At 46.0% G+C, this 25,303-nt stretch overlaps 1 protein-coding gene and 1 long non-coding RNA gene across 2 annotated transcripts in view; one reads left to right on the top strand and one right to left on the bottom strand.

Annotated features, from left to right (window-relative positions):
* The first annotated feature begins 358 nt into the window (after nt 1-358).
* DRG2 (developmentally regulated GTP binding protein 2) lies at nt 359-25,285 on the top strand. The gene is made up of 13 exons (XM_056535571.1): nt 359-515; nt 2,606-2,766; nt 3,618-3,707; nt 5,190-5,250; nt 6,825-6,915; nt 7,027-7,099; nt 10,109-10,199; nt 15,682-15,779; nt 18,543-18,619; nt 20,679-20,767; nt 22,951-23,009; nt 23,565-23,618; nt 24,942-25,285. Exons 1-13 carry the CDS (start codon nt 452-454, stop codon nt 25,026-25,028), a joined length of 1,095 nt encoding a protein of 364 aa, XP_056391546.1. The 5' UTR covers nt 359-451; the 3' UTR covers nt 25,029-25,285.
* Nucleotides 11,480-25,303, bottom strand: part of LOC130284806 (uncharacterized) — a 97,528-nt gene continuing 83,704 nt past the window's right edge. Inside the window, exons 4-5 of the long non-coding RNA XR_008847146.1 lie at nt 15,661-15,823; nt 11,480-11,886 (exon numbers count right to left, since the gene is read on the bottom strand). This is a non-coding gene — a long non-coding RNA (uncharacterized LOC130284806). The remainder of the gene's footprint in view (nt 11,887-15,660; nt 15,824-25,303) is intronic.

Raw genomic sequence — 25,303 nt, 5'->3', positions numbered from 1 at the left:
TGCTAATCTCCAATAATTTCCACCTGTTGTCTGTTCCATGTGAAATTGATTGTCAATCAGTGTTCTTCCTGAGTGGACAGTGGGATCTCACACAAGTGTCAGTGACTTGGAGTTACATTGTGTTAGTTAGGTGTTCCCTTTATTTTTTTGAGCAGTGTATATTAGGATAATCAATTTTTGGGGTAAACAAAACACTTTTCTATTTTAGTTTCAAAATCAAGGGTTAAGCTGGCATTCCCATCATGCCTTGTAGGGTACACGAGAAGACAAGTGACAGCAATCCACAACACTCTGCTTGGATACTGTGGGCAGATAGTTGCCCTCAGTAAAAACGGCTGCCGTCGGTCTGGCGCCGGGTGATGACGTCAGGTAGAAGCCCCGCCCTCCCCCGGCTCCCGTGCACACCGCTTCCTTTCCTGTCTGTGCTGGCAGCAGTCGGGAGGCCGCAGACATGGGGATCTTGGAGAAAATCTCCGAGATCGAGAAGGAAATCGCCAGGACCCAGAAGAACAAGGGTGAGGAGGCCGGGGCCATGTGCGGGCGCTGCACGGGGTCACACAGGCAGGGGGCAGGGGCTGGATTTAAAGGGACAGCACCTAATAACTTTATTTTCTAGTTACTTGTCACTTAAATGAATCAGAGCTGCGCAGGGGGTCGAGTAAGCGGCCCAGATGTGATCCTGGATCCACAAGGCCTGTCACCAACCAGGCCAAAGCCAGTGATGCCATAGGTGTCAGTACCCCAACCATGCCCCCCAATGATCTGGACAGTCATACCCCTAATGTACTATCATGCTCCCTAATTATCTTTGCCACTGTGCCCCCAGTGATCTGTGCCACCATGATCCTAGTTTACTGTGCCATCATGCCCCCCTCCCTTGAAGATCTGTGCCACCATACTCCTAATGTACTGATCTGTGCCGCCATGATCTGTGCGAGCATTCCCCCCATGTGCTGTGCCACTATGCCCCCAATGATTTGTGCCACCAGTCCCCTAATGTACTGCCTCACTGTGCCCCTATTGTCCTGTACCTTCGTGCCCCCCAGTGATCTGTGCCACCATGCCCTTCGTGTAATGCCTTGCCATGCTCATAATGTACTATGCCATCATGCACCCCTGATGTGCCACTATGTCTCCAATGATGTCGTCATGCCCACCGTGATCTGTGCCACCATGCCCCCCTATCCTCTGTTATCATGCCCCCAGTGATCTGTGCCACCATGCCCCCCCAATCCTCTGTTATCATGCCCCCCAGTGATCTGTGCCACCATGCCCCGCAATCCTCTGTTATCATGCCCCCCAGTGATCTGTGCCACCATGCCCCCCCAATCCTCTGTTATCATGCCCCCCAGTGATCTGTGCCACCATGCCCCCCTATCCTCTGTTATCATGCCCCCCAGTGATCTGTGCCACCATGCCCCGCAATCCTCTGTTATCATGCCCCCCAGTGATCTGTGCCACCATGCCCCCCCAATCCTCTGTTATCATGCCCCCCAGTGATCTGGGCCACCATGCCCCCCTATCCTCTGTTATCATGCCCCCCAGTGATCTGGGCCACCATGCCCCCCTATCCTCTGTTATCATGCCCCCCAGTGATTTGTGCCACGATGCTCCCCTATCCTCTGTTATCATGCCCCCCCCCCCCAGTGATCTAGGCCACCATGCCCCCCCTATCCTCTGTTATCATGCCCCCAGTGATCTGTGCCACCATGCCCCCCTATCCTCTGTTATCATGCCCCCCAGTGATCTGTGCCACCATGCCCCCCCAATCCTCTGTTATCATGCCCCCCAGTGATCTAGGCCACCATGCCCCCCCAATCCTCTGTTATCATGCCCCCCAGTGATCTGTGCCACCATGCCCCCCCAATCCTCTGTTATCATGCCCCCCAGTGATCTAGGCCACCATGCCCCCCCTATCCTCTGTTATCATGCCCCCCAGTGATCTGTGCCACCATGCCCCCCCAATCCTCTGTTATCATGCCCCCCAGTGATCTGGGCCACCATGCCCCCCTATCCTCTGTTATCATGCCCCCCAGTGATCTGTGCCACCATGCCCCCCCAATCCTCTGTTATCATGCCCCCCAGTGATCTGGGCCACCATGCCCCCCTATCCTCTGTTATCATGCCCCCCAGTGATCTGTGCCACCATGCCCCCCTATCCTCTGTTATCATGCCCCCCCCCAGTGATCTGGGCCACCATGCCCCCCTATCCTCTGTTATCATGCCCCCCAGTGATCTGGGCCACCATGCCCCCCTATCCTCTGTTATCATGCCCCCCAGTGATCTGGGCCACCATGCCCCCCTATCCTCTGTTATCATGCCCCCCAGTGATCTGGGCCACCATGCCCCCCTATCCTCTGTTATCATGCCCCCCAGTGATCTGGGCCACCATGCCCCCCTATCCTCTGTTATAATGCCCCCCAGTGATCTGTGCTGCCATGCTCCTAGTGTACTGTGTCATAATGCCCCAATGATTTGTGCCCCCTAATGGTCTGTCCCACTATGCCCCCCCCCCCTTATATACGTGCATCATTCCTCCATTGAACTGCAGTCTATCCTAGCCGTCTTGCTCAGACTATAACTCTGCTTGCTTTGTCTCTTCCAGCCACTGAATATCACTTAGGGTTGCTGAAGGCCAAGCTAGCCAAGTACAGAGCCCAACTTCTGGAACCTTCCAAATCTGCGGCCGGCAAAGGAGAGGGCTTCGATGTGATGAAATCTGGAGATGCCCGGGTAGCACTGATCGGGTTTCCCTCTGTTGGTAAGGTCGGTAACGCCCTAAAGCCCTTATACTGCATATAGTGTCATCCTGCATGTGTGTGCATCCAAACTGCGGACCTCCAGCTGTTGCAAAACTACAACCCCCAGCATGCCCGGACAGCCAACGGCTGTCCGGGCATGCTGGGAGTTGTAGTTTTGCAACAGCTGGAGGCACCCTGGTTGAATGCGGGTAGAGCGACAGTGCTGTTTCATTTAAACCCTAGTGCAGAATTTTAAAGGGGTACTCCGGTGGAAACGTTTTTTTTTTTTTTTTTTAGTTTTTTTTTCTATCAACTGGTGCCAGAAAGTTAAACAGATTTGTAAATTACTTCTATAAAAAAAATCTTAATCCTTCCAGTACTTATTAGCTGCTGAATACTACAGAGGAAATTATTTTCTTTTTGGAACACAGAGCTTTCTGCTGACATCGTGAGCACAGTGCTCTCTGCTGACCTCTGCTGTCCATTTTAGGAACTGTCCAGAGCAGCATCTGTTTGCTGTGGGGATTTTCTCCTACTCTAGACAGTTCCTAAAATGGACAGAGATGTCAGCAGAGAGCACTGTGCTCGTGATGTCAGCAGAGAGCTCTGTGTTCCAAAAAGAAAATAATTTCCTATGTAGTATTCAGCAGCTAATAAGTACTGGAAGGATCAAGATTTTTTTAATAGAAGTAATTTACAAATCTGTTTAACTTTCTGGCACCAGTTGATTTATAAAAAAAAAAAAAAGTTTCCCACCGGAGTACCCCTTTAAATGCAGCTCTGGAGCGTAATGAAAAGCATTGTGTTCCCCGAAACCACAACTCCCAGCATGCCAGTCCCTAATTTCGAGTGGGGAATCCTTTTTGTTTTTCGCAGTCCACGTTTCTGAGTTTGATGACGTCCACGGCGAGCGAGGCCGCTTCCTACGAGTTCACCACCCTGACCTGTATCCCAGGAGTCATAGAGGTGAGATCCAAGATGGCGCTGGAGGGGGGGGGGGGGGGGGGGGGGGGCGCGCATGTCCAATGTTTTCTTGCGCACTTGCGAAATTATAAGGGGATATTATCATTTTTAAAATTTTTATTTATTTATTTTTTGTTCACTGCGAAACCCGCTACGCGAATATGTGGTTTTCCTAGTCTCTTATGTGGCTTGCGTCGCCTTATCAATTTGCGCAAATGACGTGAAGCCTCTAGATGGGGCAAGTAAAGCGGAAAAAGCTCACATTTGCGCAAAAAAATTAATTTGCGCACCCCTGGGAAACACAGGAAAAATGATAAAGCCATCGCAGACAAGGTAAAAATAGCGCAAAACTAAATAATTTTGGCGTAAAAAAAAAAAACCCACTGCACACGCGATTATGCAGGTACACGCCAGTTGATAAACTCTCCCCCTGTGTGTTTTTATTTTGCGCATTGACTTGCGCCAAAGTTATCATCTTATTTTGTGCTGTCTTTGCCGTCTTTATCGTTTTTCTTGTTGTGCACCACCAGGGGGCGTAGCTAGCAGTTGGGCTGGTTGGTGCGCTGACTTTATCACTTGCGCCAAAATAATTTTTGCTCAAATTTTTGCGCAAATGTACTCCACTGACCAGCAGGTAGGTGCATGTAACATGTTAGATTTTTCCCTTTTTATTTTTATTTTTCGCTGCACTATCCAGAAGCTTCCTGTAATTTGCGCAAATTTATGAAGTAAGGCGCGCAACGTAATTTTGCGCAGCGGCCGGAAAATCCGTGCACTCGCGCGGCAGGTTTCGCATTGCGCGTAAATCTGTGCCAATGATAAATTTAGACCTTTTGTGTTTCAATTCTGCACCGTTTTACAAGATCACTGCTTGCTGTCAGTGTACGAAACAATGTGGTGCAAAGGTTTGCTATATATTAGCAGCTCCAAACTCTTTCCTATATTGGTAGTTTGTTACAATGTATCATCCTGATTCAGTCCATAGAGCAGTGTTTCTCAACCAGGGTGCCTCCAGCTGTTGCAAAACTACATCTCCCAGCATACCCGGACAGCCGTTGGCTGTCCGGGCATGCTGGGAGTTGTAGTTTTTGCATCAGATGGAGGCACCCTGGCTGGGAAACACTGCATTAGACAATCCACTCCATTAGTTGCGATAGTCAGAACTAGAGATGAGCGAACTTACAGTAAATTCGATTCGTCACGAACTTCTCGGCTCGGCAGTTGATGACTTTTCCTGCGTAAATTAGTTCAGCTTTCCGGTGCTCCCGTGGGCTGGAAAAGGTGGATACAGTCCTAGGAGACTCTTTCCTAGGACTGTATCCACGTTTTCCAGCCCACCGGACCACCTGAAGGCTGAACTAATTTACGCAGGAAAAGTCATCAACTGCCGAGCCGAGAAGTTCGTGACGAATCGAATTTACTGTAAGTTCGCTCATCTCTAGTCAGAACCATTAATATGGCGATATTTGCGTTTCCTTATTTCAGTATAAAGGAGCCAACATCCAGCTTCTGGATCTGCCGGGAATTATTGAAGGTGCAGCCCAAGGTGAGTGCCGGCTCTTGCGTTCCGCTTGCCGGAATAATTTTTAACCCCTTCCTGACACGTAACGTGCTGCAGATTTACAGACGCGGCTAGTTGGTCCTCAGCCACGCCTCATAACCTGGGACATTAATGGGTGGTGTCGCACGCGGCGTATTTCATCTTTGAATTACGCTACGGATGTGCTACATGTCGCCCTACCCTGAAGGAGTGTTTTCTTTTTAAAAACAGCGCCACCGCTGTCCTCAGGTTGTGTGCGGTATTGCAGCTCAATGCCAGGAAAGTAAATAGAACCTCGTTGTAACACCGCACCCAGCCTGAGGACAGGGGTGGCGCTCTGTTTTTCTAATCCTGGGTAAGCCCTTAAAGGGGTACTCCACCCCTAGACATCTTATCCCCTATCCAAAGAATAGGGGATAAGATGTCTGATCGCGGGGGTCCGCTGCTGGGACCCCCCCTGCGATCTCTGTGCGGCACAAACACAGGGTGCTACACAGAGATCGCGTCATATTAAATGCAGCGTTCTGTTTTGACTGCAGCATCTTGATGGTTAATGCCTCTTCTTACCCCCCTCCCCCCCCCCCCCCCCCCCCACAGATCTGACTAGTGCACTTAACCCCGTTAAGGACTCAGGTCGCGGTGTGACCCTGCGTTATATACTGGGCACAGGGGGTACAGGTACGCCCTGCGTCCTTAAGTGTTTAAAGAGGTATTCTGCGCCTAAATATCTCATCTCCTATGCAAAGGATGGGGGATAACCTGTTAAGATGTCAGATCGCTGGGGTCCTACAGCTGGGGACCCCTGCGATCTTTCGAGCTGCATCCCAGTCATCCGATGCACGGAACAAACTGCGCTCTGTACCGGATGAATGGCGACCACAGCCGCCACGCCCCCTCCATTCATGTCTATAGGAGGAGGCCTGATGGCCTCTTATCCCCTATCCTTTGGGGATAAGATATTTTGGGACTGATTTCCCCTTTAACCTTGTGTTATGTGGCGTCCTTACTTGCCCAGCGCTGGCATTGACACCCACAAAGTGCCATATACCTTATACAGTGACCCGCCGGACATGCGATGGCCTTTATATGCTTTTATATGTCGGGGCCATCGCATTAACTGCTATCCGACAGCGCAAAATGCATAAGCTACTGTCGGATAGCAGTTTAAGCATCCCGGACAGGTTCACTTACCTATCCCCGCTGCTCCGGGTCCATTTGGAGATCCTCCGGTGTCTTCTGCATCTTCTCCGGGGTCCGGGCCTCGCTTTCCGGCGTCATTATTACGTCGCTGCGCACGCCGTCCCGACGCAGCAACATAATAACATCACCAGAATGCGAGGCCCGGACACTGGAGAAGATGCTGAAGAAGCCGGAGGATCCCGAAGAAGACGCCGGAGCAGCGGGACAGCATCCGGAGCGGTGATGACCTGGTCCGGAGCGGCGGGGACAGGTGAGTACAGCTTCCTATACTTTACATTGCACGGATCCCTCAACATACAATGGATTCGACAAACGATGGGTCGCTTGGAACGAATTGCCATCGTATGTTGAGGGACCACTGTACACTCTTACCTTTGCAGGAAAGGGTAGAGGTCGCCAGGTCATAGCCGTGGCTCGGACATCGGACGTGGTAATCATGATGCTGGATGCTACGAAGGGTGAAGTCCAGAGGTGAGCGGTGTAGTCTGTGACTACTACAACCAGAGAGGTCAGCGTCAGTCTATGGCTGTGATAAATGTATTTTGCGTTATCACTATATACATGTTCCTGTCTCTTCGCCAGATCCTTATTAGAGAGAGAGCTGGAGTCTGTGGGTATACGGCTGAACAAACGCAAGCCCAATATATACTTTAAGGTACCGTATTTTTCGCACTATAGGACGCACCGGCGTATAAGACCAATTTATAGGTGCAAAATCTAAAAAAATAAAGATTTTTAACCCAATAGTGGTCTGCAACCTGCGGACCTCCAGATGTTGCAAAACTACAACTCCCAGCATGCGCGGACAGCCGTTGGCTGTCCGGGCATGCTGGGAGTTGTAGTTTTGCAACATCTGGAGGTCCGCAGATTGAAGACCACTGCATAGGAGGTAATACTCACGTGTCCCCACCGCTGCCCTGGATGTCGCTCCATCGCTGTCGCCGTGTCCCTGTCGCTCCGGAACGTCTCTGCTGCCGGCCGGGTATCCTCGCTCTTCGTCGCTGCCATCATGTCGTTACGCACGTACGCGACGACGTGATGACGAGGAAGGAGAGCGACGGCCATACAGGGGATCCCTGAATGGAGAAGACACCGAGGAGGCAGGTAAGGTCCCTCCCGGTGTCCTGTAAGCACTAACCCGGCTATTCAGTCGGGCTGTTCGGGACCGCCGCGGTGAAATCGCCCACGAACAGCCCGACTGAACAGCCGGGTTAGTGTCACTTTCGCTTCAGACGCGGCGGTCAGCTTTGATCGCCGCGTCTGAAGGGTTAATACAGGGCATCACCGCGATCAGTGATGTCCTGTATTAGCCGCGGGTCCCGGCCGTTGATGGCCGCAGGGACCGCCGCGATAGGGGTGTATTCGCCGTATAAGACGCACAGACTTTTCCCCCCCAGTTTTGGGGAAGAAAAAGTGCGTTTTATACGGCGAAAAATACGGTAAGTGGCTTCTGAATTTAAAAATGTGAAATCTCATTTACATAAACTTTTGATGTGTCGTCCAGGTGCGCAAAAAAGTTAGAGTACCTCTCATGATCTTGTTAAATGTTACAATCCTCCCAGGTCACTGCCCCATCATGATAATCCACCCCCTGCCTTTATTTTTATAGTTTTCTACCTTGATATTGCTCTGTATTTTCTGCTCAGTCTCACAGATTCACAGACTGGGAAGGGGCGTTCCCCAGCAGGAGTGACATCATCTGAAGCCATACAGGGGAGAACTTCCTCCCTCACTCTGCTACACACAGCCCAGAGCAGTTCAGTGTGAGATGAGCTATGACTGGATAAGCCAGCACACATTTCCTCCTTCAGCATTTCCTGCTTTTTGACTTCTGTCAGGCCACCAGGAGTCCAAAGTCTGTGCAAGAAATAGAGGGAAATGTGCTCTGGACAAGTAGGGAGACACCTAGTGGCAGCTTTTTTAAACACTAGAAACATAAAAAACTTAATGTTAAAAAAAAAAAAAATTATGTTTTTTTTTGTTTTTTTTTTTAAACAAAGTACATAAGAAAGATTTTTTTTTATTTACCATAAGGAGCGCAATAGCAAATTAGCTTTAATGACTGTGCCCATTTAAGATTGCCCCGTTTCTCAGTCCTGAGACTCGCTGTGATTGTGAGTTATAAGCGAGGGAACTGCACTGCAGCGCTCTTCACTACCCGGCTGTCAATCAAATCCGACTCCTCCACAGTGTAAGTCTGTGTAGAGTGAATGGGTTGGACAGAGCGGGTGGCTGGCGAGTGAAGAGCGCTGCTGAGCACTTCCCCGTCTTATAACTTGCGATCACAGCAGGTGCGGGGCAACTTTTTTTGCACAACTGGACGACATGTCAAAAGTTTATATGAATGACAGTAACACTAAGGATAAAACTACCTTTGAGTATGCGCAGCTTTATCAATTATTTCTAAACTAGAGATGTAGGTGGAGTTACCCTGTAACCCTTTATTGAAGTATTCCGGCCAAAGACATTTTATACCCTATCCAAAGCATAGGGGATAAAGATGTCTGATCACGGGGGTGCACGTTGCTGGGACCCCTCCACAATCTCCGTGCAGCACCTGCTGCTGCTCCAGGCTCAGAAACCTCTGTGTTTCGGGGACTGGAGATGTGACGTCACGCCACACCCCCTTGAGATGCCACGCCCCCTCCATTCAAGTCTATGGGAGGGGGCGTGACTGCCGTCACGCCCCCTCCCATAGACATGAATGGAGGGAGCGTGGCATCACGAGGGGGTGTAGTTATGAATGGAGGGGGCTCTGCGTGACGTCACGTCTCCACAGAGGTTCCCGACACTGGAGCAGCAGCCCTGCATAGAATGTGGGTGCTGCTCAGAGATCGCGGGGGGTCCCAGCAGCGCCCCCCACGATCAGACATCTTTTCCCCTATCCTTTGGTTAGGGGATAAGATGTCTATGGCCCGGATAACCCTTTAAAGGTTCCGCCTGATTTTGTCTTAAAGGGGTACTCTGGCACTAAGACATCTTATTCCCTATGCTGGGGACCCCCGTGATCTTGCACGCAGCACCCCGTTACAATCAGTCCCCGAAGCACGTTCGCTCCGGGTCTGATTACTGGCGATCACGGGGGGCCAGAGCATTGTGATGTTCGGCCCCGCCCCCCGTGTGACGACAGCTGTCACGCCCCCTCCCATAGGCTTGCATTGAGGGGGCGGAGCGTGATGTAACATGGGGGTGGGGCCGTGACGTCACAATGCTCCGGCCCCCGTGATCGCCAGTAATCAGACCCAGAGCAAACGTGCTCCGGGGACTGATTGTAACAGGGTGCTGCGTGCAAGATCACAGGGGTCCCTAGCGGCGTGACCACCCGCAATCAAGCATCTTATCTCCTATCCTTTGGGTAGGGGATAAGATGTCTTAGCGCTGGAGTACCCCTTTAATGATCAAGCCAATTTTTCTAATTTGACCTATGTCTCTTTAAGGGCATGTTCACACACAGGTATTTCTGTGTGGAATTCGCAAAGAAATTCGTAATTTACTGCCTATTGATTTCATCGGGATTCCGCAGAATTTCAGCGGTTAGAATATAAGACCAGTCTTACATTTTATTGGAGTCCCGTTGCTGGAGGCACCTTGGTTGGGAAACACTGATCTGGAATAACCCTGAAAAGGCTTTTTATCATTTTATTATTATTTTTTCTTCTTCCAGCCCAAGAAAGGAGGAGGCATCTCATTCAACTCCACCGTCCCCCTGACCCAGTGCTCTGAGAAACTGGTGCAGCTCATTCTACATGAATACAGTATCCTTCCTGCATGATATGATATATACAGTGTGTATACTGTATATAAAGATGTGTCAATCTCTGGAACTGGTGCAGAAACACATTAACGTACCTGTCACCAAATGAACAGTCCTAAGCTAACTCAGGCTATGTTCCCTAACTACTCCTAACACCCCTCCAGCCCTTAAAAAAAAATTCTGAGAAAATGGGCGTTTCCCAGCAGGCAAGACATCATTGAAGCCTGCTGGGGGACCACTTTTGCCCTCACATCGTTGCGGTGCTGTGATGAATGGAAGACATCAGACTCTATGCAGCTTTCAATGAGGCTCTGTGCAGCTGTCAATCAAGCTCAGTGCAGAAAAACACTTCCTGGGTTCGGACTCCTGCCATATCGGGAGGAGACCAAACTCACTATAAAGGGGTACTCCGGTGGAAAACTTTTTTTTTTTTAAACAGATTTGTAAATTACTTCTATTAAACAATGTTAATCCTTCCAGTACTTATTAGCTGCTGAATACTACAGAGGAAATTCTTTTCTTTTTGGAACACAAGAGCTTTCTGCTGACATCACGACCACAGTGCTCTCTGCTGACATCTCTGTCCATTTTAGGAACTGTCCAGAGCAGCATATGTTTGCTATGGGGATTTTCTCCTACTCTGGACAGTTCTTAAAATGGACAGAGATGTCAGCAGAGAGCACTGTGCTTGTGATGTCAGCAGAGAGCTCTGTGTTCCAAAAAGAAAACCATTTCCTCTGTAGTATTCAGCAGCTAATAAGTCCTGGAAGGATTATGATTTTTTTTTTTAAGAGAAGTAATTTACAAATCTGTTTAACTTTCTGGCACCAGTTGATTAAAAAAATAAAAAAAAGTTTACACCGGAGTACCCATTTAATTGCTGCAGGGAACAGAACAGAGCCACCTAGTGGCCGTTTTTTCCCATAAAATTTTAAACCTATTCATGTTGATCATTTTAAAAGCAAGTGAATGGGAAAGTGTCTGCTTATTACACAGGGAACACTATATTAGTGTTTTATTTGGTGACAGGTCCTCTTTAAGGGTGTCCATGTAAGGGACCATCACCAATCTGAATTGGTTTCTGGATGGTTGCCAATACAGGAAAATTGGTTTAGCCAACCGGTACATGCCGAACATCAAATATTCCGGATAACCAGGTGGTCGTAGAAAAAATATTTAATAGGTAGAAGAGGTTATTATGAAATTCCACACTATAGGATATTTTGCTGTGGATTTTCTGCTGCAGATTGAATCATTGGCTCGGGGCCCATTTACACTACATAATATCCAAGCGGAATTCAGAAATCTCTCATTGGTGTGAATGGGTTCTCCATTGACCCATTTACACTGCAGGATTTCCATAGTGAAAATCCCAGGCTTGCCGAAAGAAGGAACATGTTGATTCATTGGTTAGGACACTGTATGGACTATATTACCGTCAGTAGTGACCGGCAGCGCCTGTTGCAGACGGCATCCCCACTGCAGATTCCGTAGTGTGAATGGGCCTTTACAATCCGGAGCAATATACGCAGATTATTCATATCTGATGACCCTGCCGTACACACACATGCCCCGATCCAGCCCTGCAGCTTACCGATTGACTACAGAAAATCGGCAGAACGTGACAGCCCCGGCCATGAAGGCATCTCAACCACGTGGCGCAGGATTTATTTTGCACAGAAATAAACCTGAGGTGCAGATAAAAAAAATTCACAGAAAGACAATTTAATTTGTAGATTGGAAGCACAATTTTAAAGGGGTACTCCACTCCATTTTGTTCCTAACGCTGGGTGCGGGCTCGTGATGTCATGCCACGCCCCTCAATGCAAGTCTATGGGAGGGGGCGTGGCAGCCGCCACGCCCCCTCCCATAGACTTGCATTGAGGAGAGTGCGGCGTGACTTCACGAGGGCTGCGGCGTCACGAGCCCGCACCCAGCGTTTGGAACCAAATGTTCAGGACGCCGGAGCAGTGGAGTGCCCCTTTAAAGGTTATATTCACACAGCACAGGTGCTGGCAGAACATGGCGGTGCTGGGACCACCGGGACTTATGTTTTATAATAGTGTACAATATTGTAAACCTCAGCAGCCTTATTAACACAATAAGAATGATTTTTCTAGTTTGTTCATTTTCTTCAATATCCTGTTGCAGCTCCCAAAAGGAGGAGAATTTTGTATAATTTATTTTTAATTTTCAATAAGTAAATTTCTCTAGTGTGTACAGCAGGGATGTCCCTCTACCGATACCAGACATTTGCAGGGTATCGGGGACTCGTTTGATGTCCCCGATACCATATCCGATACCTGCTGCAGTGCCATCCTCCCGTCAAGTAAAATGCGCCGCTCCGCTATCCCATTCTCCCGTCCGCATCATGGCGCCCTATGGAGGAGCATGTGACACACACGACGTGAATGCCATGATGCAGACGGGAGAATGGTGCATCGGATCGGCAACACCCGGCACAGGACAGCTCCCAGGGGCACTACCGAGTGTGTGGTTGTGGGGGCTGCTGTCTACAAAGGGAGGGCGGCTTTCTATAAGGGCGGCTGTCTACAAGGGGGGGCTGCTGTCTATAAGGGGGGCTGTCTATAAGGGGGGGCAGCTGACTACAAGGGGGGCGGCTGTCTATAAGGGGGGGCAGCTGTCTATAAGGGGGGCTGTCTATAAGGGGGGGCAGCTGACTACAAGGGGGGCGGCTGTCTATAAGGGGGGGCAGCTGTCTACAAGGGGGGGGGGGGCTGCTGTCTATAAGGGGGGGCAGCTGACTACAAGGGGGGGCTGCTGTCTATAAGGGGGGCTGTCTATAAGGGGGGGCAGCTGACTACAAGGGGGGCGGCTGTCTATAAGGGGGGGCAGCTGTCTATAAGGGGGGCTGTCTATAAGGGGGGGCAGCTGACTACAAGGGGGGCTGCTGTCTATAAGGGCGGCTGTCTACAAGGGGGGGGGGGGGCTGCTGTCTATAAGGGGGGGCTTCTGTCTGTAAGGGGGGCTTCTGTCTATAAGGGGGGCTGTCTACAAGGGGGGGCGGCTGTCTACAAGTGAGGGCTGCTACCTATAAGGGGGGCTGCTGTCTACAGGGTGGGCTACTGTCTGGAGGGGGCGGGGCTGCTGTCTACAAGGGGGGCTATGGTCTACAGGGTGGGCTACTGTCCGGGGGGGTGTCTGCTGTTTACAAGGGGGGCTACGGTCTACAGGGTGGGCTACTGTCTGGAGGGGGGCTGCTGTCTACAAGGGGGGCTGCAGTCTACAGGGTGGGCTACTGTCTGGAGGGGGCTGCTACTAATGTCTGCAGGGGGGCTGCGGTCTACAAGGGCCTGCTGCTAATGTCTGCCGCTATCTATACTACCTACAAGGGGATACATCCTACTATTAAAGACAATCTGACAGCAGAGTCACTTGCACTAACTTGAATTTATATGTAGATAGGTCAGGTGACCCGGTTTCTACCGCTGCTCCCCACATGTGAACGTCAACGCAATCGCTCCGGAGACATCAGTCTTTCCGCCAAAGCAAATTCCCTGTTCTGCCCAATGGAGAAGAGAGAAATCTTGGCTCATACTACAGCAGCCGCCTCCATTGTACAACAAGGAACCTACATATCATACGGTAAACAGCACCAGAATCCGCGTCACCCTGGTGCACAGAGCAGAGTACCCCTTTATTTCTGGAGTCACATACAGTGATCCCTCAACTTACAATGGCCTCAACATACAATAGTTTCAACATACAATGGTCTTTTCTGGACCATTGTAAGTTGAAACCAGACTCAACATACAATGTACAGACAGTCCAGATCTGTGAAATATGTCAATGGCTGGAAGAACCGACCAATCAGAATGGGCATTCACTGGTAAATACCCTATATTACTGAAGTGTATGCACTGAATTCCTGTCTGGTATCGCCCCCTACAGTACAGGGAGGTATTACATGTTCTGTACACTTTACCTGTATTACTGAAGCGTATGCACTGACTGGTGTCTGGTAGCGCCCCCTACAGTACAGGGAGGTATTACATGTTCTGTACTATTTACCTGTATTACTGAAGTGTATGCACTGACTGGTGTCTGGTAGCGCCTCCTACAGTACAGGGAGGTATTACATGTTCTGTACTCTTTACCTGTATTACTGAAGCGTATGCACTGACTGGTGTCTGGTATCGCCCCCTACAGTACAGGGAGGTATTACATGTTCTGTACACTTTACCTGGGCCAGGGTTAGCTGCTTCTTTGGACACCAGGTGAGGGCGACCCCATGTTACTTTTTTAGGACATTGCGTGTACTGTACAGGACCCTGAAGAAGCTCCTGTCCTCTACATAGACAGTGTTTACCTCTTGTCCTGGTAAATTATTCAACCCTCTACATCAGTGTTTCCCAATCAGGGTGCCTCCAGCTGTTGCAAAACTAAATCTTCCTGCATGCCCGGACAGCCAAAGGCTGGGAGTTGTAGTTTTGCAACAGCTGGAGAAACCTGCTTGGGAAACACTGACATAGACAGTGATTACAGCTCCCAGCAGATCTTTATTACTTTTATATGTAAGGATTTGCTTTATCTATATTAGTTATCTACTTATTTTTCTTTAATCCTCACTTTTTCCTATTTTTGGATGACATTTTGGTGCCTTTAGAACTGATTACCAGGTTTCCATAGAGTTCTGGTCTCAACATACAATGGTTTCAACATACAATGGTCGTCCTGGAACCGATTAATATTGTAACTTGAGGGATCACTGTATCATCTACCTATTACACAGTAGTGATGAGCGGCATTGGCTATATTCCAATTCCCGATATATTTTGCGAATATATAGACGAATATTCCTCCTATATTCGCGAATTTCGCATATTCGTATATGTGAATATTCACGTATTCGAGGAAGAAAACTGTGAGGGGGGGGTGGGCAACTTTACTATTGGCTACTAGGGATGTTGTTGATAACTAGAGATGGGCGAACTTACAGTAAATTCAATTCGTCACGAACTTCTCGGCTCGGCAGTTGATGACTTATCCTGCATAAATTAGTTCAGCTTTCCGGTGTTCCCTTTGGCTCAAAAAGGTGGATACAGTCCTAGGAGACTCTTTCCTAGGACTGTATCCACCTTTTCCAGCCCACCGGAGCACCTGAAGGCTGAACTAATTTATGCAGGATAAGTCATCAACTGCCGAGCCGAGAAGTTCATGACGAATCGAATTTACTGTAAGTTCGCTCATCTCTATTGATAACCTCTGACAAGTGTATTTGCATCATTCTAATTGGTCCACAAGTGAAAAGACGGAATATGCGAACATTTACATTTAAAAAGTGAATATTCGCAATTTCAAATATATAGTGAATATATTCGCAATATTTGCGAATTTGCGATATTGCAAAAAATGCAAAAATTCGAAATGCGAATATTCGCGCCCAACACTATTACACAATTCGTGGATCAATAACATTCGTAACGATTTACACATTGGACCTTAATGAAACTTTTCTCCAGAAATGTTCAACGCTGAGGTTCTGTTCCGGGAGGACTGCAGCCCGGACGACTTCATAGATGTCATAGTGGGGAACAGAGTGTACATGCCCTGTCTATACGTGAGTCCTGACCTCCATGTTTCCTCAGCTTGATGTAGATATCTCTAGTAAGAAAGAGAAACAAAAACATTGGGGGAGATTTATCAAAACCTGTCCAGAGGGAGACGTTGCTGAGTTGCCCATAGCAACCAATCAGATCGCTGCTTTCATTTTTGAAAAGGCCTCTGGAAAATGAAAGAAGCCATCTGATTGGTTGCTATGGGCAACTGGGCAACTTTTCGTCTGGACGGGTTTTGATAAATCTGCCCCATAAGGCTTTGGCGACACAGCGATTGACACAAGTCTGTTTCATGATGGGAGTAGTAGTAGTAGTAGTAGTAGTAGTAGTCCCTCAGTACTGCAGGAGTCTGCTGATGTCACCTCTTCTGAGCATGCTCATAAGGAATAACAGATATTGTAAACCGGGTGCAAATGGATGACATAAAGGCTCATCCCTTTGCCATAGACGTTAATGTTAAAAATAACGGCCATTAATTTACCCGTTTCTTGCGACGGAAGAAAAATGAGTGCACGTGCCGTTAATTCTTCCGTCACCACTAACGTCCGTAATTGATGACTGGCTATAACGGATAATCAAATAATCCCATAGACTTGAATGGGATTTTGTAACGGACGTTTAACCCCTTAACGACGCAGGAGGTATATTTACGTCCTGCGCCGACTCCCGCGATATGAAGCCGGATCGCGCCGCGATCCCGCATCATATCGCGTCGGTCCCGGCACTCATCAACGGCCGGGACCCGCGGCTAATACCACACATCGCCGATCGTGGCGATGTGCGGTATTAACCCTTTAGAAGCGGCAGTCAAAGCTGACCGCCGCTGCGAAAGTGAAAGTGACCCGGCTGCTCAGTCGGGCTGTTCGGGACCGCCGCGGTGAAATCATGGCGTCCCGGACCGGACACCGGGAGGGCCCTTACCTGCCTCCTCGGTGTCCGATCGGCGAATGACTGCTCCGTGCCTGAGATCCAGGCAGGAGCAGTCAAGCGCCGATAACACTGATCACAGGCGTGTTAATACACGCCAGTGATCAGCATAGGAGATCAGTGTGTGCAGTGTTATAGGTCCCTATGGGATAACAATGATCAGTATAAGAGATCAGTGTGTGCAGTGTTATAGGTCCCTATGGGACCTATAATACTGCAAAAAAAAATGTAAAAAAGTGTTAATAAAGGTCATTTAACCCCTTCCCTAATAAAGGTTTGAATCACCCCCCTTTTCCCATAAAAAAAATAAAAGTGTAAAAAAAATAATAAATAAACATATGTGGTATCGCCGCGTGCGTAAATGTCCTAACTATAAAAATATATCATTAATTAAACCGCACGGTCAATGGCGTACGCGCAAAAAAATTCCAAAGTCCAAAAAAGCGTATTTTGGTCACTTTTTATACCATTAAAAAATGAATAAAAAGTGATCAAAAAGTCCGATCAAAACAAAAATCATACCGCTAAAAACTTCAGATCACGGCGCAAAAAATGAGTCCTCATACCGCCCTGTACGTGGTAAAATAAAAACGTTATAGGGGTCAGAAGATGACATTTTTAAACGTATAAATTTTCCTGCATGTAGTTATGATTTTTTCCAGAAGTGCGACAAAATCAAACCTTTATAAGTAGGGTATCATTTTAACCGTATGGACCTACAGAATAATAAGGTGTCATTTTTACCGAAATATGCACTGCGTAGAAATGGAAGCCCCCAAAAGTTACAAAATGGCGTTTTTTCTTCGATTTTGTCGCACAATGATTTTTTTTTCTGTTTCGCCGTGAATTTTTGGGTAAAATGACTAATGTCACTGCAAAGTAGAATTGGCGACGCAAAAACTAAGCCATAATATGGATTTTTAGGTGGAAAATTGAAAAGGTTATGATTTTTAAAAGGTAAGGAGGAAAAAACGAAAGTGCAAAAACGGAAAAACCCTGAGTCCTTAAGGGGTTAAAGGGGTACTCCGCCCCTAGACATCTTATCCCCTATCCAAAGGATAGGGGTAAGATGTCAGATCGCCGCGGTGCCGCTGCTGGGGAGCCCCGGGATCCCCGCTGTTCGCTCTGTGCGTAATGACGGGCGATACAGGGGACGGAGCAGTGTGACGTCATGGCTCCGCCCCTCGTGACATCACAGCCTGTCCCCTTAATGCAAGTATATGGCAGGGGCGTGACGACCGCCACGCCCCTTCCCATAGACTTGTATTGAAAGGGGCGGGCCGTGACGTCACGAGGGGCGGAGCAGTGACATAACGATGCTCCGCCCCCTGTATTGCCCGTCATTACGCACAGAGCGAACTCGCTCTGTGCTGTAATGAGAGTGCGGTGGCGCAGCGGGGATCACGGGGCTCCCCAGCAGCGGCACCGCGGCGATCTGACATCTTATCCCCTATCCTTTGGATAGGGGATAAGATGTCTAGGGGTACCCCTTTAACATCCGTTTTTAAAGCTTTTCTAACGGACGTTTATAACAAATCTTTTAACGGATGAATTTTATAGTGTGAAAGGGGCCTAAGCTGATACACTGCAACAAACCCCCATGGTAGGAAACATATTTAGTTACTGATGTGTTTATCCTGTTGAAAAGTGGTCTCCAACTGTTGCAAAACTACAACTCCCAGCCTGCCTGGACAGCCGTTGGCTGTCCAGGCATGCTGGGAGTTGTAGTTTTGCAACAGCTGGAGAGCCACAGGTTGGAGACTCCTGTTGCATAGACTGGAGACCCTCATTCTTGTGTAGTGACCCCTGTTTTTGTTCCCCCCCCCCAATCTCTACAGGTATATAACAAAGTCGATCAGATCTCCATGGAGGAGGTGGACAGGCTCGCGCGACAGCCGAACAGCGTGGTGATCAGGTGAGGTCAGGAGGGTTGTTTGCAAATTTTGCACCTGTAGATAATGAATGATCTAGTTATCTGGGGGGAGGGTTATCATCCATTGTGTAGATGTATTTTATCTATTGGGGGGGGGCTTGTTGCAACTCACCCTTCAAATGCTGCCCCCCTGAGATCCAACGCAATCTAAACTTTTGACATGTCTTCACAACAGATGAAAAGTTTTACTAAATTAAAGTAACACTTTAAAGGGGCACTCTGGAGGGAAGAAAATCTAATCAGCTGGTGCCAGAAAGTTATACAGATTTATAAGTTTCTTCTATATAAAAATCTCAATCCTTCCAGTACTTATCAGCTGCTATTATGATCCACAGGAAGTTCTTTTCTTTTTTAATTTCTTTTCTGTCTGACCACAGTGCTCTCTGCTGACACCTCTGTCCACTTTAGGAACTGGCCAGGGCAGGAGAGGTTTTCTATGGGGATTTTCTCCTACTCTGGACAGTTCCTAAAATGGACAGAGGTGTCAGCAGAGAGCACTGTGGTCAGGCACAAAGGAAATTCAAAAAGAAAAGAACTTCCTGTGGATCATACAGCAGCTGATAAGTACTGGAAGGATAAATATTTTTTAATAGAAGTAATTTACAAATCTGTTTAACTTTCTGGCACCAGTTGATTTAAAAATAAATGTTTTCCACCGGAGTACCCCTTTAATGCTAAGGCACTGTATTTTCATGGTTTAACAGTTTGTGCACATAGACAGTACTGATATGCGGATTACTTAAAGAATGATGTAACAGCAGTATAAATAAATAAAAGACTACGTTTTGGTAGCCTCACGCTACCTTTTTGAATAAGGTAATATAAGGCTACTGAAACGTAGTCTTTGATACATCATGGAATAAACCACTTGAATTGCATCTATTTTGGCTACTTAATCTGGGAACCGGTGGACCGAGGCTCTGGATATGCTTGCACCCCATTGCTGGCTGACTGGATGTTCTGTTTATATTGGGACTTTATATATTGATAGAGATAGATAGATAGATAGATAGAGATAGATAGATAGAGATAGATAGATAGATATGGGATAGATAGATATGGGATAGATAGATATGGGATAGATAGATATGGGATAGATAGATATGGGATAGATAGATATGGGATAGATAGATATGGGATAGATAGATATGGGATAGATAGATATGGGATAGATAGATATGGGATAGATAGATATGGGATAGATAGATATGAGAGAGATAGATATGAGAGAGATAGATATGAGAGAGATAGATATGAGAGAGATAGATATGAGAGAGATAGATATGAGAGAGATAGATATGGGATAGATAGATATGGGATAGATAGATATGGGATAGATAGATATGGGATAGATAGATATGAGATAGATAGATATGGGATAGATAGATATGAGATAGATAGATATGAGAGAGAGATAGATAGATAGAGAGAGAGAGATTGATAGAGAGAGAGATATAGGAGAGAGATAGATAGATAGATAGATAGATAGGAGATAGATAGATAGATAGATAGATATTAGATAGATAGATATGAGATAGATAGATATTAGATAGATATTAGATAGATAGATATGAGATAGATATGAGATAGATATGAGATAGATGGATAGATAGATAGATATGAGATAGATGGATAGATAGATAGATATGAGAAAGATGGATAGATAGATAGATATGAGATAGATGGATAGATAGATAGATAGGAGATAGATATGAGATAGATGGATAGATAGATATGAGAAAGATAGATATGAGATAGATGGATAGATAGATATGAGATAGATAGATATGAGATAGATAGATAGATATGAGATAGATAGATGGATAGATAGATAGGAGATAGATAGATAGGAGATAGATAGATAGGAGATAGATAGGAGATAGATAGATAGGAGATAGATAGATAGGAGATAGATAGATAGGAGATAGATAGATAGGAGATAGATAGATAGATAGGAGATAGATAGGAGATAGATAGATAGGAGATAGATAGATAAATACATATACTTTTGATAATATTTCTCCATTTTTGTCTCCTTCAGTTGTGGAATGAAGCTGAACCTGGACTACCTGCTGGAAATGTTATGGGAATATTTGGCTCTTACCTGTATCTACACTAAAAAGCGCGGACGTAAGAGATTTTCTGTTATTTCTTATACTCCATCTAACATTCTACTTCTCTCTCGGCTGCACTTTCCAATATGGGATAAGAAAGTTTTCTTTTATTCTTTTTTGTATTGCCTATTTTCCTCGTACATGTCCGCCTAGCGCTCTGTAGGATCTCATCTCTGTGCATTACTGATAGATCATTGTCATTTTAAATTTCCCCAGTGGTGGCGCTGTAGGAAAACTGAACACTTGGCTGCCAGGGTATCTCATAGGTAGTAGCCCAGTGATCTCAAACTTTGGCCCTCCAGATGTTGCAAAACTTCAACTCCCAGCATGCCGTTGGCTGGAGGGCCACAGTTTGAGACTACTGTTGAAGCCGATCACTAGGGGTCCCAGTAATAGCATGAGCTGGGCTAAGCTTGTCTGCTAGCAGAATGGCACCATGCCAGGTATGGGGGGGGGGGGGTTATGTTACTATTGAGCAATTGAAGCCGGGTCATAGGTGCCAGCTGTGGTTATGGATTAAATGTAGTAATATATACCAATATCTATAGCAATCTATCCTATCTATATCTATCTATCCCAAATAAGTATATGTGTGTATGTATATAATATGAAAATTATATATTTTATAAATTTTTATTTATTCTAGATAGATAGGATAGAAATGGAGACATATATATATATATATATATATATATATATATGTATGAAAAAACGATGTTGCAGCACTCTCCAGAAAAGTAGAGAAAAATCCAAAAATGTATTGGCTCAATCCATAGCAACGTTTCAGTCCTCTCTCAGGACCATTTTCAAGCTCTACTTTTTTGGAGAGTGCTGCGACATCTTTTTTTTCTTGTATATTTGATGGACTTTGATTGGGTCTAAGGACGCAGGCACCAAACTAGGGACTGGATAAGTAGTGCTGCAAGCTTTTTTTGGTTTACTATATATATATATATATATATATATATACAATTCTATCCTATCTATCCCAAATAAATATATAATATATATATTAAATATTATATATTTATAGTAAATCATATTTTTATATACAGTGGTCCCTCAAGTTACAATATTACTTGGTTCCAGGACGACCATTGTATGTTGAAACCATTGTATGTTGAGACCAGAACTCTAAGGAAACCTGGTAATTGGTTCTGAAGCCCCAAAATGTCATCCAAAAATAGGAAAAAGTGAGAATTAAACAAAAAATAAGTAGATAACTAATATAGATAAAGCAAATCCTTATATATAAAAGTAATAAGGTAAAGTAAAAAAGCTGTAATCACTGTCTATTTCAGTGTTTCCCAAAGAGAGTGTCTCTAGCTGTTGCAATACAACAACTCCCAGCATGCCCGGACAGCCTTCGGCTGTCCGGGCATGCTGGGAGTTGTAGTTTTGCAACAGCTGGAGGCCCCCTCTTTGGGAAACACTGGTCTATGTAGAGGACAGAAGCTTCTTCAGGGTCCTGTACAGTACACGCAATGTCCTAAAAATAGTAAAATGGAGCCGCCCTCACCTGATGCCCAAAGGAGCAGTTAACCCTGGCACAGGTAATGAGAACAGAACATGTAATACCTCCCTGTACTGTAGGAGGCGCTACCAGACACCAGTCAGTGCATACACTTCAGTAATACAGGTAAAGAGTACAGAACATGTAATACCTCTCTGTACTGTAGGGGGCGCTATCAGACATCAGTCAGTGCATGTACTTCAGTAATACAGGTAAAGAGTACAGAACATGTAATACCTCTCTGTACTGTAGGGGGCGCTACCAGACACCAGTCAGTGCATACGCTTCAGTAATACAGGTAAAAGAGTACAGAACATGTAATACCTCTCTGTACTGTAGGGGGCGCTACCAGACACCAGTCAGTGCATACGCTTCAGTAATACAGGTAAAGAGTACAGAACATGTAATACCTCTCTGTACTGTAGGGGGCGCTACCAGACACCAGTCAGTGCAAACGCTTCAGTAATACAGGGGTTTAACCAGTGAAATATCCATTCTGATTGGTCGGTTCTTCCAGCCATTGACACGTTTCGCAGATTCCATAGCATTGTATGTTGAGTCTGGTTTCAAGTTACAATCGTCCAGAAAGGACCATTGTATGTTGAAACTATATTGTATGTTGAGGCCATTGTAAGTTGAGGGATCACTGTATATAATATTTATATATCTGCCAATTATCTTCACAGAGAGGCCAGATTTTTCAGATGCCATCATCCTCCGGAGGGGTGCTTCAGTGGAACACGTGGTAAGGATTCCTCTGTCGTGATTATGTGTACAAAGGCATAAAAAAAAGGAAAAACCTCAGACACAAGAAGATTTAAAAGGTGTCCATACATTTTCATCAGACAATCAGCTATTCCTCCTACCCCACCCTTTATACATATGCACACTTATTTCAACCAGGTGTGCATATCTTCTCTAATGGGAGAGAGGTGTAAGCTGCTGCCAGACACCTCTGCAAGCAAATTATCTTCTGGATAAATCTAACATGCCAATCCCTCCTTCTGCCCCACATTTGTCACATGATGAGTGCAAGCAAATATAAGAAACTTTGTAATATATCTTATTAGACAAAAAATGCTTCTTTCTCCTGTTATCAAGCTTCTTTCCCCCCTCTCCTGTGAGACTGTATTCCACTCTGAAAATCAGCTGGGCTTTGTCCTGTGTCTGCAAGACAAGCGATACAAGTCTATGGAGGAGGAGGAGGGAACTTATATGGACGTCAGGCTCATTATAGTTCCATTATAGGCACATACGTGTACTTTTACTCACTTCGGTATTCTGTCTTGTTTTGTAACAGTGTCATCGGATTCACAGGACACTCGCCAGCCAATTTAAATACGCCCTGGTTTGGGTAAGTATTGTAATGAGAACATGTCCTGCTGATACTTACCCTTTATAGCGCCAGCATATTACCTATGTATCCTTATACTCCAGAGCTGCAGTCATAGAGCTGGTGAACAGACCCCTCTATAATCCAGTGGGATAGTTGGCTCTAGTATGTGGTGAAAAGTAGCCAATTCCCAGAATGCAAATCACCTAAGAAAGTTCTTCAGACACTGAGCATGCAAGGAATTGGAAGATGTAAGCTTTAATACAGGATATAACTCAGGATCAGTACAGGATAAGTAATGTAATGTATGTACACAGTGACCTCACCAGCAGAATAGTGAGTACAGCTCTGGAGTATAATACAGGATATAACTCAGGATCAGTACAGGATAAATAATGTATATACACAGTGATCTCACCAGCAGAATAGTGAGTACAGCTCTGGTGTATAATGCAGGATATAACTCAGGATCAGTACAGGATAAGTAATGTAATGTATGTACACAGTGACCTCACCAGCAGAATAGTGAGTACAGCTCTGGAGTATAATACAGGATATAACTCAGGATCAGTACAGGATAAGTAATGTAATGTATGTACAGAGTGACCTCACCAGCAGAATAGTGAGTACAGCTCGAGTATAATACAGGATATAACTCAGGATCAGTACAGGATAAGTAATGTAATGTATGTACACAGTGACCTCACCAGCAGAATAGTGAGTACAGCTCTCGAGTATAATACAGGATATAACTCAGGATCAGTACAGGATAAGTAATGTAATGTATGTACACAGTGATCTCACCAGCAGAATAATGAGTGCACCTCTGGAGTATAATACAGGATATAACTCAGGATCAGTACAGGATAAGTAATGTAATGTATGTACACAGTGACCTCACCAGCAGAATAATGAGTGCACCTCTGGAGTATAATACAGGATATAACTCAGGATCAGTACAGGATAAGGAATGTAATGTATGTACACAGTGATCTCACCAGCAGAATAATGAGTGCACCTCTGGAGTATAATACAGGATATAACTCAGGATCAGTACAGGATAAGTAATGTAATGCATGTACACAGTGACCCCACCAGCAGAATAGTGAGTGCAGCTCTGGAGTATAATACAGGATATAACTCCTGAATATTATTAATTCATCCCTCAAAATGGCTGTACAAAAAGGTGGGATAAATTCATGTCTTCTCATCGGTGGAGGTCTGAACACTCGGACCCCTGCTGATCTAAAATGTTATCATGTCGCTACGACATGTCAAAAGTATGTACAAATGACAGGTACACTTAAATTTTTTCTGACTTTACAATTTGTATTGTATTTAAAGGGAACCAGCACCAAATACAGCCCCCAGAGAGTAGGACTGACGCACAACATGGAACATGAAGACGTCATCCAAATTGTTAAGAAATAAAATGGCCGACACCAGTGACACACGGAAGCCATCGACTGCTGCCTTACATCTTCTGTATAAATCTCATTAGAAACCTCACACAACCCCCGATGTTACAGCCGCCATTACCACATCCCCAACTTGTAAGCGATATCCTCCGGAATGGACGCTGTTGATATCGTAACCGTAAAGACACCAACTGCGTAACTTCAAGGGAACTGGGAATGTAGTCTGGTTTACAGCAAATAAACAATATATTGGTACCTTGGCACAATGGACTATGTTTGTTTGTTTTT

Source organism: Hyla sarda, chromosome 8, assembly GCF_029499605.1.
Source record: "Hyla sarda isolate aHylSar1 chromosome 8, aHylSar1.hap1, whole genome shotgun sequence".
NCBI lineage: Eukaryota > Metazoa > Chordata > Amphibia > Anura > Hylidae > Hyla > Hyla sarda.
Note: the sequence above shows the minus strand (reverse complement) of the source record. Positions and strands in the feature narration are given on the sequence as shown.

Bases quoted from the DNA above. Each gene is read 5' to 3' on its own strand.
- DRG2 (XM_056535571.1), top strand. From the start codon at position 452: ATGGGGATCTTGGAGAAAATCTCCGAGATCGAGAAGGAAATCGCCAGG. The intron at 6,916-7,026 runs GTGAGCGGTGTA...TCTCTTCGCCAG, and splicing joins ACGAAGGGTGAAGTCCAGAG to ATCCTTATTAGAGAGAGAGC. The intron at 15,780-18,542 runs GTGAGTCCTGAC...CAATCTCTACAG, and splicing joins TGTACATGCCCTGTCTATAC to GTATATAACAAAGTCGATCA.